Raw genomic sequence first — 19599 nt, 5'->3', positions numbered from 1 at the left:
CAAGAGTGGCCTCTCTATGACACCCTGTCCTGCCCCTCTGTCCCCTTCAGCTTTTCCCACAGCTCTAATCGATTGATAATGGCTGCCTAGAGCTCAGTTAAGACTCCTGAGATCTCAGTTTGATTACCAGTGTCTGCCTTGGCACAGGCTGAAGAGTTAAGTAGTGTGAGAATCTGTTTGTGCCACCCATGACCTAAATAGTGATTCTCAACCCTGGCTGTGCTTTAAAATCATATTAAAAGTGCTCAAGCTTGGGTTGCACTCTGATAAATTGTGATTTGATTGAAGTTCCCCACCCTTTTGGTTTTGGAGAGTTTTTTTCCATAGGTGATCCAAATGTGTACTTAGGGTTGGAAACCACTGAACAGGACAGTTCTTTCCTTTCCAACCCATTTGTTTATTCATTCACTCAAATATGAAGGGAATGTGGTTTCGCGGTTACCAAGGGAGGTAGAAGAAGCCTGAAGAAAACATTGTTCAGAAGCAGCAGAACCAGACCCCACCCCCATTTACTCAGCAAGTATCTACTCAGCACCTACCGTGTGCCATGCCCTAGCTCAAACCCTGGGATTACAGCACTAAATAGCATAACCAGATCTGGAGTGGACACGAACTCCTTTCTTTTCACCACCCTCCAGATCCAGTCTGCCTTTGAGAACTCTCCTCTCAGGGCTCTTATGCAACAGTGTCCCAGGTGCTTGGCAAAGGGCCTGGTACATAGTTTTGGGTTCTTAACATACTTACTAAATGCTCGTTCCATGTCAGGCCTTGTGGGCCAGGCGTCGGGGATTTAACTGTGACCAAGGGAGATCCAGTCACTGCCTTCACAGATCTTGCAGTGTGTGTGTGTGCGTGTGTGTGTGTGTTTTCTTTCTGCATGGAAGGGGGTGACAGAAGATTACTCAAGGTGGCCAGGACAGCTGGCCAACTCATGTCTTCTGGAAATAACATACAGGTATACATAGAGTCCCCAAACCCTTGATGCCCTTCTGGAGACAAAAAAGTGTATACAGGAATCCCAGAAGACCTCATCCTGTCTCCACCACTTACTATCATATCAGTCAAGGGACTTATTCTCCCCGAGCCTCAGTTTCATTCTCCAGAAACTGGGATAATAAACCTCTTTCCAAAGTTGTTGCAACAGTTTATGGAGATAAATTCATACAGTGGTCAATAAATGCTGAATAAATGAACGCGGGGTAACCAGAGCAGGGTAGTTGTGAAGATTCAATGAGCTAATCAGCCAACATGACTGATAAAGTAGGCTTTCAGTAAAGAAGGTGGTGGTGATTAGCCAGGATAGATAGCTAGAACTGTTTCCTTGGGGTAAGAAGAATGCATTTCACCATTTTAAAGGTGATGTGATTAAAACAAACTATGGAGCTTTGGTGTTTGGGTTCCAATACGGACTGCTGCTTCTAGCTGTGTGATCTTAGACAAATTACCTGTCTGTGCCTCAGTTTTTTCATCGGTAAAACATATCATAGTACCTACCTCAAGCCTGCCTGTGAGTTTTAACTAAAAATTGATAGATGTAAAGGCTTAGAACAGTTCCTGGCACGTAAGGGCTATATTGAGCATTAAGGTTCTTCTTATTCCGTCTTCCGCGCCGCCCACAGCAGGGGCCACCACCTCTCATCTTCAGGCCTTAATCAGTGGGCGGCAGTCACCTCGGCCCTGAAAAGGACCAGGAAGGAGCGCGCAGGCGCTTTGAGGCAAAGTCTGGTGGGAAGCCCAAGCGGCCCGGCTGGCAGCCATCTTAGTAAAGGGCAGCGTCGACAGCTTCTCTACGTAATCAGTCTGCGCGACCGGCCGGCGCCCGGCGGTCCATGGCGTAGAGTGGGCAGCCGCGGGGGCTACGGGGACCAGTGTTTGAGGGGCGTGATGGGGGAGGCGGCTGTGGCCGCGGGGCCTTGTCCGCTGCGCGAGGACAGCTTCACACGCTTCTCGTCTCAGAGCAATGTGTACGGGCTGGCGGGCGGCGCGGGTGGGCGCGGGGAGCTGCTGGCCGCCACCCTTAAAGGCAAGGTGCTAGGCTTCCGCTACCAAGACCTCCGACAGAAAATCCGGCCCGTGGCCAAGGAGCTGCAGTTCAATTACATTCCCGGTGCGTGGCGCCATGGGGCTGGGGGGCTTGGAATGTAGTGCTGAGAAGGCTTCTGAGGCTCTGTCTGAACCAGGTCACCAGGATGGGAGAATGGGATCAGGGTGATGGTGATTGAAGGGGGTCAAGGCTGGTAATCTGGAGGCATTGGGGTCAGAGGACAGGGCTAATAGGGGCCTGAAGTAGTTAGGGTTCAGGATTCCTCAGACTCAGAAACCAGGATCCCTCCTACCATGGTGATGGTGATGGTGATCAGGACTCACACCGTCCCAGAGGTCATGATAATTTGTGCTGGTCAGAGATGACTGAGTCCTAGAGGTCAGGGCTCACTGTTGATTGGGAATATTGGGGTCACGGGTCTGCCTGAAACGTGAACTTTGAACTGTCCTCTCCCAGTGGACGCAGAGATTGTCTCCATCGACACCTTCAACAAGTCACCCCCAAAGCAGGGCCTGGTGGTGGGGATCACGTTCATCAAGGTACCCAGAGCCCTCCACCTATCCATTTTCTCCTCCTTACTGAGTCTGACCCATATCCCTCTTGCTGCCCCTACTCTCCCCTGAGGCCAGTTTCCTCTCCCAGGATTCAGGGGACAAGGGCAGCCCCTTCCTTAACATCTACTGTGACTACGAGCCTGGCTCTGAGTACAACCTGGACTCCATTGCCCGTAAGTGTGGCCTGGAGGGAAGGAGGGATGAGGAAGGGGGTTGGGGGGGTGCTGTCAGGTCCCCTGTGCCCATCTGCCTGTACTCCCCCTGCAGAGAGCTGCCTGAACCTGGAGCTCCAGTTCACTCCTTTCCAACTGTGCCACGCAGAGTAAGTAAGCCACAGGTGTGATACAATAGGGAGTGTGTGTGTGTGTATGTGTGTTGGGAGGGCGGAGGCTGTAGCAAACTGGAGACCACAAATCTGCCTATAGACAATCAGACTAGTTTGTTTTTTAGAGCATCGTGCATTTAAGGTAGCCACGGACCAGACTTGGCTGACGGGCTACCATTTTGTTATCCCTGAACTAGATAATTTGAGAGTGAATGAGCTCCTGTGCTCCAGATGTGTAGAATTCTCAAGTTCTAACGATCTAGATTTGGGCATTCCAAGACCCAGAAATGCCAATTTTTCTAGAGTTGTGAGCTCTGGGTTTCCAAGATTTGAAAGTTCTACAGTTTGATGATTCTGAGATTCTGTAATATTAAAGCCCTAACATTGTCATATTCCAAGGAGATAGAATACAGACCGTCTAGAATACTGATGTTCTAGAATCCCAGAGTATAAGAATTCCATTCTAGAGCTCTGAATTCCAAAACACCAGTGTTCTAGCAGAGGGGTTGGCAAACTTTTTCTTTTAAGGTGCAGCTTTGGGGTCAAATAATCTCTATCACAACTACTCAAGTTGGCCACTGTAGCAAGAAGGCAGCCATTGACACTGTGTAAATGAATGGGTGTGGCTGTGTTCCAATAAAACTTTATTCACAAAAACAGGCCGTGGGTTTTGGATTTGCCCTGCAGGTCATAATTTGCCAACCTCTAGTCTAGCAGATGAGAGTTCTAGAAACTGAAGGTTCTAAAGTACTAATGTTCTGGGTTCTACGATCTGGGTATTCTACCAATTCTGTAAATCTGAATATCCATGAGGGCAATTTCCAGAAGCTCTAGCATTTCAAAGGAGACAGAAAACAGAACTTCTAGAACACTGGGGTTCTAGGGTAAAAGAGGTGCTAGTGTTCTGAGGTTCTGCAGCCCATTCTAGAGCTCCATGTTCATTCCTGAATCCACATCCAGAATGAAGATTCTAGCAAGTGAGGGCTCTAGAAACAGAAGGTTCGAAAACGCTGAGTTTCTGTGATTCTGAGACTGGAAAGTTCTAAAATCTGAGATTCTGTGAGGGCTAGCTTCTAGAATTCTACATCCTGAGATCCTAGCTCTGGATCCAGTGTCTAGAACCCAGAATGTCAGGGTTCTCACAGGCAAGAGTTTCTGCAAGAGGAGGATTTTAAAACACACGGACTCTACCACACTGGCATTCTAGATTTTTCTGCTTTCAGGGTCCAGGTTGGGGATCAACTGGAGACCGTGTTTCTCCTGAGTGGGAATGACCCGGCCATTCATCTCTACAAGGAGGTGAGGCAGGGCGAGGCTTGGTGGGCAGAGCCCTGCCGGGGCCACCATGGGCTGGCACGGGGTGCAGTGTGTGAGGCTGGCCACTGACTCCAAGCTCGTGGCGGGTCTTGGTTCCCCCAGAACGAGGGGCTGCATCAGTTTGAAGAACAGCCCGTGGAAAACCTCTTCCCAGAGCTTACGAACCTGACCAGTAGGTAGGAGAGGCCCTGACAGAGGCCAGTGGGAACCGGGGCAGGCAGCCTCAGAGAAGTCAGGTGGTGGGAATTGACCCCTAAAGAGTCAGGCCCAGCGGAGGCCCAAGGCTCTCCCGGAGGTGGGGTGGGGTGGATGCTTCTAGGGAGGTGGGGGTGGGGGCTGGGGCCTGGCGACGGCCCTCAGGCCCCTCTGTCCACCCGTCCACCCCCAGCGTCCTCTGGCTTGACGTGCACAACCTGCCCGGCACGTCCCGGCGGCTCTCAGCTCTCGGCTGTCAGAGCGGTTATGTCCGTGTCGCCCACGTAGACCAGCAGAGTCGAGGTGATGGCTGGGGCGGGGGCCCAGACACGGGGTGTGGGGCGAGGCCGGACTGGGGCGGGGGTGCTCGGGACGGGGCCCTGAGTCCTCGCCCTCCACACAGAGGTTCTGCAGACTTGGACGATCCTGCAGGACGGCCCCATCTCCCGAGTGATCGTGTTCAGCCTCTCGGCCCCCGAGGGTGAGCTCCGGGCAGGGGGAGGCCAGGCCGCGGGCTCGGCTCCTCCACCCGCATTTGTACCCCTCTCCCCACATGCCCAGCTCCCCACCGTCCCTCCCGCCCCGCTGTGTGCCCCACTCCAGCCCGGGAGCCACAGTGTGCCCATTCCCTCCCCACGACGCTCCTGAATTTCAGATCCAGCTACTTGCCCCTGTGGTGGTCTGATTTGAGCTTTCACCCTGGAGCTGAACTTCTGCCTTTCCCTTGGTGGTCTGACCTTCACCGCTCACACTGTGGCTTCCTCGGACCCCCCATCTGTGGCCTCTTCACTCTGTCTCTTGCTGCCATCCAAGTCCAGGCTTTTCTCACGGACTCAGCGCCGTCCCCCCACTCGGCGTCTCTCTTTTCGCCCCACATGTTGATCTGTTCCTCTTACTGCGGTCTGTCCTTCTCTGGCGTTTCTCTTGGCCTCACCTCTGTGGTCTTTCTTCTGCCCCTTCCACTGTGGTTTATCCCCTGATGCTCTCACTGTGGTCTAACCACGGACTTCTGTGCTGTCACCTAACCTTTGTCTCTTCTAACCTGGTGGTTTAACCTTGGACTTTTTAAACTGTCATCCAACACCTCTCCCTCCTCCTGGCATCTGACCTCCATCATTCGCTCGTGGTCTAACCTCTAACCCTCCCCCTGTGGCCCAACCTCAGGGGTCTAACGCGTGTTCCTCTCAGGAATGGACGGGTGGGGAGGAGGGAGGAGGAGCCTGGAACCTGGCCCCTCACGCCTCCCCCGCCGTTCACGTTCCTTCTCCAGAGACCGAGGACAGACCACAGCGGGAGGAGTACAGCGTGCTGGTGGCCAGCATGTTGGAACCAGCGGTGGTGTATCGGTGAGGGCCACGGGGCACGTGCGTGTGGGCTGACCCCATGCCTTTGCACGGTGATCTAGCCTTGTCATTCTCCACAGAGAGTAAAGCTTTGGGTGTAGTGGTTCAGGGCTGGGCAGGTAAAGGTGTCTGTGTCCCAGAGAGAAGAGCACGAGTGTTTAAGTCTAGAACTTGTAGGGCATGTGCTGAGGCCTCGGGTGGGAACCGAGATGTCCAGTCCCCCTGGGGTAGGTGGACAGAGCACGCTGGCAAGTGTTTAATCACAGGCTCCATGTGGGAGAAAGCCCTGGCTTATAGGATCTGCCCGTTTCCGTGGTGTCAACACTCCCGCCTCAGTGGATTGTGAGCCACCAGCGTGACGCCAAGCCGCTCACAAAGTTTCTGAAAATTTCCCCGTCGGCTCCCGTGAGCCAATGCGAGCCAGCTGTGGCTGGGGCTGAGCTCTGAGCCTTCAGGGGGCCTCGTGGGTGTCCAGGCTGGAGACAAGGGGCTCACAAGAAGGAACGGTGTGGGTTTCCATTTGGGAGCGAGACGGTCCCACCTCCAGGGGACAGTGTGGGTGTCCAGATCAGAGACAGTTTGAGCTCCCCTTGGTGGATATGAGGTTGTCTAACTTGGAGACGAGGGTGTCCAGGCTTCAGGAGGAACAGCACATCCAGACCTGACCCGTGAGGGTCTGGCGCTAAGGGTGGCGGGCACCGCGGTCGGCCTCAGTCTCCCCACCGTGGTCTGACCCTCAGGGACCTGCTGAGCCGGGGCCTCGAGGACCAGCTTCTCCTGCCTGGCAGCGACCAGTTCGACAGCGTCCTCTGTGGCCTGGTCACTGACATCGATTTGGATGGGCGGCCGGAGGTCCTGGTGGCCACCTACGGACAGGTGGGACCGGAGGGCTGGGGCTGCCGTGGCCTGTGTCCTCTGCCTCCTGCCTCTTCCCGTGTGACCCCAACCCCTGCCCCTGCAGGAGCTGCTCTGTTACAAGTACTGCAGCCCAGGGCGCGGGCTCCCCGGGGCCCAGCGTGGCTTCCGCTTGCTGTGGCAGCGGAGCTTCTCCAGCCCCCTGCTGGCCATGGCGCACGTGGACCTGACCGGGGACGGGCTGCGCGAGCTCGCTGTGGTCTCCCTGAAGGGCGTGCACATCCTGCAGGTAGCCAGGGGCCCCTGGGACGGGGCCTTAACACCCACCTTATTGAGGGCACGTTCTCACGGGAGAGGGGCAGTCGGGCCTTGGCCCGATCCCTCTGGAAACTGGAGCCTGGCCCCCACTTCGGGCAAGGGGGTCATTGGCTGCAGGCCCCCTCTTGGGGGAGGCAGGCGGTTCCTATTGGTCAAGGACAAGGGAGGTGCTGGGGGCGCTCACAGCCAGGGGTGAAGGGCGCTCAGCCGCAGCATCCGTCCCCCCCGGCCCCCTGGCCTCCCTCAGCCTCCCGAACGTCTCTACTGTGTTCCACCTGCTTTGACCGTGTCCCTTCCCTGTGGCCCAGCCTGGATCTGCCCCCGGGACCTGACCTGCACTCTTCCACTGCGCCCTAACCTTGGCCCTCCTACTGCAGCCACCCTTTCTTCCGCCTGTGTGACCGGCTTCGTTCTGCCTGTGGTCTAACCTTGCCTCCTTCTCCAGCTTTTTGCCATAGTCCAACCTCAAACCCTTCCCCTTTGGTCTAACCACTGAACTTTCTACTGTGGTCACGCCCACAACCTGTGGTCTAATGTCCAGCCTTCTCCCGTACTTTGACCTCTCACCCTCCGACAGCAGCTTAACCGCCCTTACGGTTTAATATCCAACCATTCCAATGGCCCACCGTCCAGCCTGGAGCCTTCCGTTGCTGTTTAACCTCCAACTAATATGTCTGACCTCTGACCTTTTCACTACGGCCCGGCCCCAGCCCTTCAGCTATGATGTACCTCTGTTTCCTGATCTGGTGTTTGCCCACCCCTTCCCTTTGGTCTGACTCCAGGCTCCTTTCCCATGTGGTCTAACCTGGGTTCTTTCTACTGGAGTCTAACCTTACTGTCTCCGCTGCAGGCTTTGCTGGGGCCTTTTCCTTCAGTCTAGTCATCAGCGGAATGGTCCAGGTTAGACCTCATAGAGGTAGAGGTTGGACCCCAGTGGAAAAGTCTGAGGTTGAACCACAGTACGTGGAACAAAAGTTAGACCCTCGAGTAAAACGGAATGAGGAGAGGTCTGAGGTTAGACCACAGTGGACAGGGCTGTGGTCCATCTGTGGGAGAAGGGGCTTCCCTTCTGCTGTGGTCTCAGCCTCCCAGCATCCCTCATTGTGATCTCTTTCAAGCCATTCCACTGTGATCTCCCTTCCTTCCCTTCTGTCAGGGGCTAACTTCAGACCCTCCAACCAGGGTCTGGCTCCGTCCCTTGTGTGGTGACTTACTCCTCTCTTTTCCACTTTGGTGTGCTCTTTCTCTGTCTTGTGGACCTAACCTTTTCCGCCAGTGTCTCACCTTTGTTCCCCCTGCTGTGGACTAACCTCAGCCTCTCTCGGGTGGTCAAGCCTCACCCCCATGTAATGCGAGCTCTCTTTTATGTTTTTTTTTGGGGGTATAGTTGTTTTACTGTTGTGTTATCTCCGGTATGTTTTGATCCATCCCCGTCCCCTCCACTGAGTTCTAACCTCAGACCCACACATCTGGGGCTGGGCTTTGTCCCTTCCACCGGAAATTCACTGAAGGCCGTCCCCCTGGGTCTGACCTTCACCCCATCACAGAGACCCATTCTAAGCCCACACACAGACCTCCCAGCGTGGCTGCACTCTCAGCCTCTGGGGGTTGGGGGGGAGCGTGTAACCTGCACCTTCCAGCTCTGTCTCAGCCCTGTCGTCCTCTCTCATTCCCCACAGCACAGCCTGATCCAGGCCTCGGAGCTGGTTCTGACCCGGCTTCGGCACCAAGTGGAGCAGAGGAGACGTCAACCACAGAGGCTGGGGGACAGGGTGGGTGCCGGGCCTGCTGAGACCCCGGCCTCCTGAGTACCCACCCGCTGCCCACCCCAGGTTCCTTGGGGTGCCCGCCTCCAGCTCTTCATGGCGGGGGAAGCATCCTGAAGGAGGCACTGGTCTCCCCAGACACCCCAGGGTGGTGGAGCGGTGGGTCCTGCTCTGGCTCCGCCCCAGCATGCCCTGTGACCCCCACTCCCCTCTCTGTGTCCCCATTTGAAAATGGGATGATCCCACCCCACCCCGCCTCTGTCCCCTTGAGACTCGGTCCGTGGTGATTATTTCTGTGTCCAGAGGAACCAAACTTGCACTCGTCTCCATTCTTTTGTTCGGCACACGTTTGATGAGGAACAGTTGTTGCCAGGCTTTGTGTCGGGAGCTGGACTCACCCGGAAGAATGGAGGGAGGGGACTTCGGGGATTGGGGATCCAAGGTCAGACCCAGCCGCCAGACTGAAGTGGGACTGTAGTGTAGATTTCAGAGGAAAGAAGGGAAATTAGGCACTGTAGGAGGTTAAACCTCCATAGGAAAGACTGTAGAGCATAAGGGAAAGGTTCGTAGGGTTAGACCTCCGCAAGTGAACTGAGGTTAGACCCCAGTGGAGAGCTCCGGATCTGAGGTCAGGGCTCAGTGGGAAGATAAGGAAATTGAGCCTCAGAGGAGAGGATGTGGGCGGAAAGGACTGTCGTGGGGAAGCCATGGTCAAATTGTAGCAGGGAGTCTGAGGCCAGACCCCCTGTGAATAATACTGAAGTTGGACCCTAGCAAAAATTACTAGGGTTACACCTTGCGCCGAGAGCCAAGGTTAACACCCAGCAGAAGTGATCAATTTAGATCTCAACTAGGGAGTCCTGAGATGAGCCCCAGGCTACACTGTCCTGGAAAGGGCTAAGGGTAGGCCTAGTTGAAAAGCCCAGGGGATTGGGGGACCAGGAAGTGGGAGACAAGGCTAATTCCCTGCCCTGTGGCTGTAGTGATTGCCCCTCCTGTGGCCACTTCCGTGGCACCAGGAGAAGGCATTGAGGCCTACATCACAGGGACCAGTGGAGGGCGGGGACAACAGAACAAATCTTGCCAGGAATAGAATCGGGTCGGGAGGGTGGGGGAGCAATTCCTGAGTGGGGTCCAGGCTGGCTGTGGGACCTTGCTGCTGCAGGGTTTGGGTGGGACCCCTGCTTCCTGGGGGCGGGAGGGCAGGCACCATGGTCGTTCTAGCCATCTGTCTACCTCCTGCCATGGAAGTCCACCTGTCAGTCTGACCATCTGCACCAACAGTGAAGACTAAGCTACCAGTGCCCCACAGTGGGTCTTCAGGAGGCTGGAGCCCACCAGTTCTTGGCCACCCCTGTCTTCACCTCACCTCCCAGAACCCAAGCGTGGGAAATCGCAGGGAGCCAGAGCTGGGTCGTCTCCCTCCTCTCCTGGCAGTGGGCCCGGGGGTGTCCAGCCAGGACTGGTGATGGGCATGGGCCATGGGCAGCATCAGGGTCTCTCTCCTGCTGCCCGTCTGCAGAGGCTGAGTGTTCCATCGCCTCTGTCCTGGACAGGAGTGGGGCCCTAGGGTGGGATCTGGGGCATTTAAGTAGTGATGTTCTGGGTCTGTGAAGTGTGTGCACGTGTGTGTGTGTTCACCATTTCAGGACTCGTGAGTTTGTGTTCCCGGCGCCTGCCCGGTCCTTCGCAGCTCGCTGCCTAACTTCTTGCCAGCCCCTCAGTCTGGGACAGTGTGTAGTGTAGCAGTTAAGGGTAGAACCTGAAGGCACACTTCACCACTCTGTGCCTCAGTTTCCCCATCTGTAAAATGGGGCTGGTAGCGTTTACCTCACAGGGTTTTTAGGAGGGTCAGTTGTGTCAACGTGTGTCAAGCACTTTTTTAAAGTGTAACAATGCCTGGCACGTAGTAAGGGCTGGAAGCCCCTTGTGAAAGGCAACTGTTGTTATTATTATTAATGGGTGCCTCTGTGGTTGTTTCTGGCTGGCTTTGTCAGCAGGCACAGCATGTGAATTTGCATCTGACTCTGGCTAAAAACATTCTTGCCCTCCCCCCAGTTCTGGGAGCCTGTGACTATTTGTAGCTGTTTTGCCTCGTTGGCCCTTGTATGGATCAGCGAGTGTGTGTGTGTGTGTGTGTGTGTGTGTGTGTGTGTGTGTGTGTGTGCGCGCGCGCGCGCGCGCTCTCCGCCACTGTCCCTTGCCTGTGGTGCTGAACCCAGAGGGTGGGTGGGAGGCTTGGGCTGCTTCGTCTCCCCCCACCCCACCCCCCGCCCCTCCTCTCTCCAGGCCCCGCCCCGGCTCCCCGCGCCGGCCTCCCCTCCTCCCTCTCTAGCCGACTCCCCCTCCCCCCGAATCCCTCCCCCCTCCTCCTCTCCTCTCCTCCCTCTATCCCCTCTCCCTCCCCTCCTCCCTAGCTCTCCCTCTCAGTCCCCAGCTCATCCCTCTCTCTCTCTCCCTCTCTCTCTCCCTCTGTCGGGCGGAGTCGCCCACCACTGCCAATACAGTGCTGAGGGAACCTGCTCTAGGCTGTAGCTGCAGGTAAGAGACCCCCAGTTAGGGGGGCTTGGGGGAAGGATGGTGTTACCCCAGGTGGGTGGAGGGGGGCATTTGAGGAGCCCGGAGCCGCTTCTCGCTGAGCTCCGTTATAGGGGATGGGGGGCTGCATATCCCGGGGCGCGGGTACCAGGGCCCTAACGTGCGGTAGGGGCGCCACCAGCCGTCAACATCCTCAACCCCTCCGGCGCTTCAGGGAGCATGGCGGGCTGGGGAGGGGGTGCCTCCTGGGCACTGTGGGGGTAAGAACACCCCACCCTGTCTGGGGCAGCACCCGCACTCCCGTTCTCCGCTTCCACCTCCGCCCCCGCTTTCCTGTGTCGGTCTCGTCTTTCTGTGTCTCCACATCTCTCAGGGGTCTCTGTCCTGCGGAGTCTGGACGCCTCTCCGAGTCCCTTTCCCTGTCTCCCTCAGTCTCACTCTTGTCTGTCTCTCTCTGTGTCTGGGTCTGTTCCGGCTTTCTGTCTCTAAGTCCTTGGTTCCTCTCTGCTTTCCTCTTTCGCCATCTCTGTGTGTTTCCCTCTGTCTCTGTCTCTACTGTCTCAGCTTTCCCGTGTCTCTGTCTCTGTCCATCTCCGCGTGTATCTTCCTCAGTCTTCCCTGCTTCTCATTCCATCTCCGTCTCTAGGACCTGGTCTCTGTGTCTCTCTCTTTCCTCTCTGCTTCCTCTCCCTGGTTAACTGCCTCCTACACACCTTTGTCTCCGCCCCTGGCAAGGGGAGACCTGGGGGAAGAAGACCCGCCCCGCCCCCTGCCGCCGCCGCAGAGTGGGCTCCCCCAGGAGGCACGGAGTCCCCCAGACTCCTCTCCCTTCCTCAGCCGAGCTCCCCCCATCCTCCCGGCTGGCATCCGCCCGTCCCTCCCCTGAGGATAGAGCTCCTCTGCTCTCCCCTGCCTTATTTCTGGCATCCTGAGGCCAGTCCTTCTTGCAGTCTAACCTGTACCCTTTGTAGAGGAGACTGAACCAGTCCTGCCTGCAATCTAACCCCCCATTCCTCTGCATACTGACCGGACCAGTCCCTGCTGCAGTCTAACTTCCATACCTCTTTTGCCGCTTGTCCGTTTCTTGACTCATTCATTCTTTTGACAGTTACTGAGCACCTTTCCTGCTCCAGGCACAGCTCTAGGTACTGGGCCAGGCCAGTCCTTCCTGCAGTCTCGCCTCCATCATCTCATGGTGTGGCAGCCCCAGACCTGTCTCCCAGTCGGGCTGGAGCTCAAAAGCTTCTCCACCGCGCCTTGGGGGCTCTGAGAGGGCCCTTCTGAGTCTAGAGTTCCCAGGCCAATACAGCCTCTTCTTTTCTGTTGGGAAGGGGGCCCCAGAGAAGGCGGGAGAGATGAGAGGTGTGGGACTGAGTCTGTAGCCCACGCTGTGATGGGGTGAGGTCCCCGAGTGCCCACGTGGGATTCCAGGTGGGTTAAAACAAGCACCAGCTTAGGAGTCCCACACCTTGAGTTCCATCTCTTCTCTGCCCCTGACTTGAAGTTGCATGACTTGGCCAAGCTGTTTGCCCCTCCAGACCTCAGTTTACCCATCGGCGTACCGTAGCCTGAACACTGAGACTGTGTGTGTCTGTGTGTGATCCCCAGGCTGGGACACTGTGGGCAGGCGGGAGAGGCTGGCTTACCCCGGAGCAGTAAGCGTGCGTGTTTAGAAGGCCGTGTCCCCACCGAGAGCAGGCGGCGGGCACCCCCCGCGCCCAGGCTGAGCGCAGTCAGGAACCATCACCCCCCTTACCGATATGAGAGACTTGAAGGAGGGGGTCCCACCTGGCCTGCCAGACTGACTGCCCCACCCCACTCAAGCGTGCAGTCCCACCCTACAGATGAGGTCTCCGAGGCCCCGAGAGGTGGGTGAGGCAGAGCCGGGGCACTCACCGCTGACCCAGCTGGCCACTGGCCCACGAGGGAGGGGAGAGATGGCCCCAGGAGATGGTGCCCGCCATCTGCCCTCCAGAGTCCCACCCTGGCCTCCACCTGATGCTTTCGCCCCTGGATTCTAAACCCAGATTAGGTTTCAGGGCTGCTCATGGAGCGAGAGAGGCAGAGGCAGGAGCCTCGAGAAGAGGGAACCCAGCTGTCCCCAGTGACAGGGCTCAGACCTCGTGGTGGTTCCTTTAACAGATATTTATCTAGTGCTTTCTCTCCCTGACTCCCTTCTTCCCTAAGGCCCCAGGGAGAGGAAACCAGGTTTTGCAGGAAAAGGCACTAAGCCAGGCTTGAGGACGGAGGCGGGAGGGACAGGTGGTTGGACTTGAGGGAGGACTTCCCAGGCCATGGCCCTTCCCTGAGAGAGGGAGTGAGATGCTATAGATGAATTCTTGACTCCCAGGTCGACCTGGTTTCTCCTGAAAGCTGGGGGGAGGGGAGGGAGAGAGAAGAGAGCGTGAGTCTTTGCCTTGGATCCTGGTGGGTTTGTAATTATGCCTAAGTCGTTGCTAATTAGGGGGCTGCTAATTAGATATATCATTAGGGGCCTTGCCGAGGGGGCTAATTGTGTGGTGGCCCTTTAAGAATCACCCCGCCCCCTGCCCCCCTACACACACACACACACACACAGACACACACACTCTTCAGGGAAGTTCTGCCAACATTTTGCCTCCCTCCCCCAAAGGAACCAGCTCCCAATCTGTGAGGACATGGGTGTATGTTGGGGGCAGGCTGTGGGTTAGACCGTGAGAAGAACTTTTCAGACAGAAATGGACGTTACCGGGAGAACTGAGGCTGGTGGCCAGGAGAGGGGTCGGGGAGGGTGGAGGCCCTGAGGACCCCTGCCTTCCTCCCTCAGTTCCATTTTATAGCTACGGGGTTACCATGACAACACAAGGGTGGGGCAGGGGAGCTGGAAGTCAGGACCACTCTAGGAGAGAGAAACTGGGAGCTGCAGAATGGGTGCTGGGGGACGTTGGGCAAGTTATTTCGCCTCTCTGCGCCCTGGTCTTCTCATCTGTGAAATGGCTGGGGACTCCCCAAAGTGGGATGGTGTCATTACAGACAGAGCGGCCACGGAAGGTGACATCTGAGTGGAGAGCTGAAGGAGAAGAGGGAGCGGATATGTGGGGAACAGTGTCCCAGGAAGGGGGAACAGCAGATGCAAAGGCCCTGAAGCAAGAACTTGCCCGAGGAACAGCAAGGAGGTGGTGTAGCTGGGGCCAAGTGAAGGAGGGAGAGAGAGAGAGAGAGAGATGAGGCCAGAGAGGGAATGAGGGGGCCAGATTGTGCGAGACCTTATGAAGCGGGGAGGGGACTTTGGTGTCTGAGTGAGACCAGGGCCATGGAGGGTTCTGATCAGAGGGGAGAATGTGAACTGATTGGCATTTTTAAAGGAGACCTAGGTACAGAAATAGCCACTCGAACCCACGACCAGAGGCAGGAAGAGAAGTATTCACCCCACACCCACAGTGTGGGGTCCAAAAGCCCAACCTAGGACCTCATGTCACAGCTTCTAAGGAATCCTGCACCTGCCAGAGACCCGGGGATGCTGGAGACAGAAACCTGCCAGCATTGCGGGGAAGGATGTGAGTGAGAGACCCTCCAGCAGCCCCTCCCCAGCCCTACCTGAGACAGACAGACAAACACCCCAGCACCTTCCACAGCCCAAATCCCAAGCAGGAGCCCTCCGACGCCAAGTTGGAAACCATAGGAATCACAAAATGAGTTGAGGGCCCCCCAGCCCCTTGCCTCTCCCACTAACTTATTCAGTCTGTGTTCTTTGCACCTGACTTCACTCTTCCACGGCATGTCTGTGAGATTCATCTGCATTGTTGGGTGTATCAGTTGCCCGCTCCCTTTTCAGTGCTGCATAATATTCCACTGCATGCCTATTCCGCCATGTACTTCTCCATGTTCTTGCTGATAGGCATCTGGGTTGTTTCAAGAGGGGAGCCATTATAAATGAAGCTGCTGTGAACATTTGTGTATGTGTCTTTTTTTTTTTTTTGTATGTGTCTTTTGATGAACACTTGACTTATTTCTCTTGGGTACATACCTGGGAGTGGAATTGCTGAGTCCTACGATGCTTGATGTTCAGCTATAGTTTCCTGCAGTGGTTTGACTCCCATCAGCAGTGCATGATGTCTTTATCTTTCTGTGTCTTTCTCTCTTGGTCTCTGCCTGGTGCTCTCTGTGTCTCTTTGTGACCCTGTCTCTTTGAATCACTGTCTCTCTTTGGCTCCCCCAGTCTCTCTCCTCCCTCTGTTAGTCCTCAGCTTCTCCCCTATTCTCCGACCCCAATGAACCTTGACTCCTGAGCAACAGGGAGGGGTTTGCTCCCCTCACCCAGACTTCCTCCTCCCCCACAGGACCCTGACCCCCTCCATGGCTACCCTGGCCTTGGTGGGGTTTGCACTCCTCCTGGGGACTCCCCCATGCTCAGGGGCAGCCACCCCGACCCCCTCCCTGCCGCCTCCCCCAGCCAACGACAGCGATGCCAGCAGCATGGGGGGCTGCCAGGGCTCCAACCGCTGCCAGCCAGGGGTCCTGCTGCCCGTTTGGGAGCCCGATGACCCGTCGCTGGGGGACAAAGCAGCGCGGGCCGTGGTCTACTTTGTGGCCATGGTCTACATGTTCCTGGGTGTATCCATCATTGCCGACCGCTTCATGGCATCCATCGAGGTCATCACGTCCAAGGAGAAAGAGATCACTATCACTAAGTCCAACGGCGAGACCAGCGTGGGCACCGTCCGCATCTGGAATGAGACTGTGTCCAACCTCACACTCATGGCCCTGGGCTCCTCGGCCCCTGAGATCCTGCTGTCTGTTATTGAGGTCTGCGGCCACAACTTCCAGGCGGGCGAGCTGGGTCCGGGCACCATCGTGGGCAGCGCCGCCTTCAACATGTTTGTGGTCATTGCCGTGTGCATCTACGTCATCCCGGCCGGTGAGAGCCGCAAGATCAAGCACCTGAGAGTCTTCTTCGTCACCGCTTCCTGGAGTATCTTCGCCTATGTCTGGCTTTATCTCATCCTTGCCGTCTTCTCCCCGGGTGTGGTCCAGGTGAGCAAGGACCCACAGACATCTCCCTGGTGCATGTATGTCAGCAAAATCCAGAGGGGTGGCTCCCCGGGCTTGGAGAGTCAATGCCTGTATTTGCAGAAATGCATGCTCACGTTTGAGAGGGCCGCCAGGTATGGTTGTACAGGTCACGCACTGCACAAAGGCATTGGGCCGGAGAGGGCAAGTTGGGACTGGAGCCCAGCGGGTGCTCCCAAGCCAGATCTGGATGGTGCTGCAGGTCCTGGAAAGGGCTCATCTGCACAGTATGGGGCGCCATTTTGCAATATGCCCATCCAGAACTCTCACAGGGGGGCCATATGTGCTAGCAGAGTCCTAGTGATCTGTGTAATGCATACGACAGTCTAGCCAGGTATTTGCCAGGTATGGTCACACATGTTTTCCTATACTCCCTGCCTTTTGCATAATTTATTTCCACTTTGGCAGTAAGACATCCCCCATCTGCATAATTCACGTTACACTTGCATAATCCAGCCTTGTGTCTTCTGACAGCGCTAACTAGGGTAACTTGGTGTAACTCGGTGCAACTTGGTGCAATTTGCATAGTTTACCCGTGGACTTCGCATAGATCCATGCCCACATCTGCGTAATCTAGCTCTGTATTTGCCAGATATGCAGTCGTGGTTTGCATAATTCATTCATTATTAATAATTGATTTCTGATGTTAGGATAATTTATGCCACTTCACTGTAATTCATACTCACATCCAATCCAACCTAAGTATAAACCCAGCCCACTGCAAAGACCACTTTGCATAATTTATTCTAATAGTGAGACAAAACGTAGACCCACAGATGCATAATTTACACCCACATTCACATAATCATTTGCCTCTCATTTACCCAGTGTCTTAACGGGCATACTGCTTAGTCTTCCTTTAAAACATCTGCCCAATTTATTTCCCACAGCCCCCATGACCACCACCTACATTTGCATAATGTATGCATAGGCCTGGCTTAATTCGCTCACGCACGTGCATAATTTATTTGAGCCTAACCAGGATTCCTTCACACATGCGTATAATATACTCATGCATATCTGTCATGTTCTGCCAGTTATAGTTTCTTTCCAGGAAGGATCTAAAGTTAGAGCTATAAAAATTCTTTGCAGACGATATCAAGGCAGATCTGAGGGATTAGAAACCACAGTGAGGAAAAGGGGAGATGGTAGCACCAGAAAACTGGGATAAGAAAGGGAGAGAGACAGTTACTGTGACTGACTCACTACTGTAACGCTGAGTTTCCTGGCTGCCATGGCAAAAATTACAGAACGACGCTTCACACGATTCTCAGGCACTATTAAAAAAGGATGCTATTCTGACTCGGGTTCTCAAAGTGATCCCTGACAAGGATTTACACCGAAACTGTGAAAGGAATTTTAGACACCATGGGTGGGAGGTGGGATAGGGATGGGATAGGGAGAGGGAGAGATTTCCCCTGAGAAGGAGCTGGCTCAGACATAGAGAAGACAGTGTAAAATGCCACAGCTCTGGGTAGAGAAGTGGCTACGGAGGATCCCTTCAGGAGTAAATGGAGACCAGACTTTTGGGATGTTTTCATGACATAATCGAAAGAACGGGCACGAGCTAAAGATGATGCCCGTCCCTCCTAGAGGCGATGACCTGGAGGAGTGAGAGATGGGTCTGGCTCTGGGTTTTCTCCAGAAATGATGTGTGACATCAGGCAAAGCCCGTACCCTCTGGACCTCCGTTTACACATCTGAACCATAGAAGGGGTTGAAGTAGACCATTGGTTCTTGACCCTTCATATCCAATCCTCCCTTTTTATAACAATTTTTTTTATATCCCCTTTATTCTGCTGGTGTGAAATTCTTAGCTAATAGGAGAGAGGTTTTCTAGCCTCGGAGTTTGGTGTCTGGACTCTTGAACCTGAGGCCTGGGTTCAAATCCCATCTCTGTTGTTTCCTAGCTGTATGACCTTGGGCGGGTTCCTTACCTGCTCTGTGCCTCAGTTTCCCCACCTGTAATCAGGGGGTCATCCTAGTACCAGCTTCAGAGGACTGCATGAGGATCAGTTGAATTGCTACATGTGGAAGGGCTTAGAACAGCGAGCCTGGGACAGGGTAAATGTGAGCTCGTCTTCCCGTTAACAAACTTCCCTACACGGGTTGGCTTCCCAGAAGTCAGTATATTGCCCAGACCCTGATATAAAGGAAAGTAATATCTAATAGAACCATCTGCATTTCTACATGTAAACGCTTGGGCATGACCACCTTCAAAGGCATGACGAAGAGCCAGATGGTGGCATCTACTTACATATAATGAACAAGTTGGGGTTTAAGAGAAAAAAAAAAATCAGAAACCATTCCCATGCACAGAGACCAGCAGAGGAGCGGGTAGCCATGAGATCGAAATCAGGCATATTCAGCGTACATTAAACCGTACAGGAAAATACTTCATACAGACATAAAACAGAATGGAGTGTAGACTCCAATTATCATAAGCAGGGTTTTCGCTGACGTGAACGTCCAGTGGGAGGTTCTGAAGTCAGGCAGGACGTGGGACAATTCTGCATTGTGTGGGACTGTCCCATGGGTCGCTGGATGTCACCAGGCTGGGACCATATCCCCCTCCCCAATTATGGTGGCAACCCATAAATATCCCTAGATCTGTGACAACCCCTCTTGGGGGCGTTCTATCCACTGAGACCTGAAGGTGTGTCTCGCTCCCCTCCCAGGGTGGGCAAGCCCGTGAGCCCCTTTGCAGGGGACGCCCTAGAAAGCAGATGTGAGTCTATCAGAATCACCTTTTGTTTACCTGCAGGGAAGAAAGCTGATCTCAGGTATTTGAGATCTCTCTTCTGATTAAGAGAGAATCGCCCACAGCATATACAGTGGCCAGTTCAATGAGCACAAGGCAAGAGTTCATTTTACGGCTTGCGTGGAAAATTCAGTTTCTTTTCACAAACCTGCTTGGTGGCTTTGTGTGGTACCATTTCCAAGTCCTGCCTTTCCCCTGAACCATCAGTAAACACAGCGACAAGGGCCTGTGGCAGTCGGAGCTTAAAGATCGTTCCTTCCCCTACCGGGCTCATTTTAAATATAACTCTGGGGCCATCTGATTTGTAAATACTCTTTAATCTTTTCTTCCTTATCTTTAATGAGAAAGGTAACATAGGAGTCTTTACATGAATATTTCAAGGCGAACTGTCAGGTGTTTCCTGTACGTGCCTGGACCTGTGCCAGACCACAGGCAGACTGAGTCCCAGACCTCAATGAGCCCAAGATAATAGCGCTAGTAATAATAATAATGGTAATGGTCATTTCATGTTTTGTGTATTCTCCATGTGTCAAT

General features: G+C 54.7%; 2 protein-coding genes across 2 annotated transcripts in view; both read left to right on the top strand.

Annotated features, from left to right (window-relative positions):
* The first annotated feature begins 1790 nt into the window (after window positions 1–1790).
* Window positions 1791–8777, top strand: KPTN (kaptin, actin binding protein). The gene is made up of 12 exons (XM_033846203.2): window positions 1791–2107; window positions 2501–2583; window positions 2687–2771; window positions 2866–2920; window positions 4147–4222; window positions 4343–4416; window positions 4629–4738; window positions 4839–4916; window positions 5706–5781; window positions 6519–6654; window positions 6740–6922; window positions 8631–8777. The coding sequence occupies exons 1-12, from the start codon at window positions 1885–1887 to the stop codon at window positions 8757–8759; spliced, it is 1308 nt and encodes a 435-aa protein (XP_033702094.1). The 5' UTR covers window positions 1791–1884; the 3' UTR covers window positions 8760–8777.
* A 324-nt stretch (window positions 8778–9101) lies between these two features.
* SLC8A2 (solute carrier family 8 member A2) overlaps window positions 9102–19599 on the top strand; it is a 32653-nt gene continuing 22155 nt past the window's right edge. Inside the window, exons 1-2 of the mRNA XM_033845081.2 lie at window positions 9102–11258; window positions 15575–16268. Coding sequence (XP_033700972.1) covers window positions 15591–16268 — 678 coding nt within the window. The 5' untranslated portion in view covers window positions 9102–11258; window positions 15575–15590. The remainder of the gene's footprint in view (window positions 11259–15574; window positions 16269–19599) is intronic.

Source organism: Tursiops truncatus, chromosome 19 (genome assembly GCF_011762595.2).
Source record: "Tursiops truncatus isolate mTurTru1 chromosome 19, mTurTru1.mat.Y, whole genome shotgun sequence".
NCBI lineage: Eukaryota > Metazoa > Chordata > Mammalia > Artiodactyla > Delphinidae > Tursiops > Tursiops truncatus.
The sequence above is the reverse complement of the archived record's forward strand: the minus strand, read 5'-3'. Positions and strand labels throughout refer to the sequence as shown.

Bases quoted from the DNA above. Each gene is read 5' to 3' on its own strand.
- KPTN (XM_033846203.2), top strand. From the start codon at position 1,885: ATGGGGGAGGCGGCTGTGGCCGCGGGGCCTTGTCCGCTGCGCGAGGAC. The intron at 2,772-2,865 runs GTAAGTGTGGCC...CTCCCCCTGCAG, and splicing joins CAACCTGGACTCCATTGCCC to AGAGCTGCCTGAACCTGGAG. The intron at 4,739-4,838 runs GTGATGGCTGGG...CCCTCCACACAG, and splicing joins CGTAGACCAGCAGAGTCGAG to AGGTTCTGCAGACTTGGACG.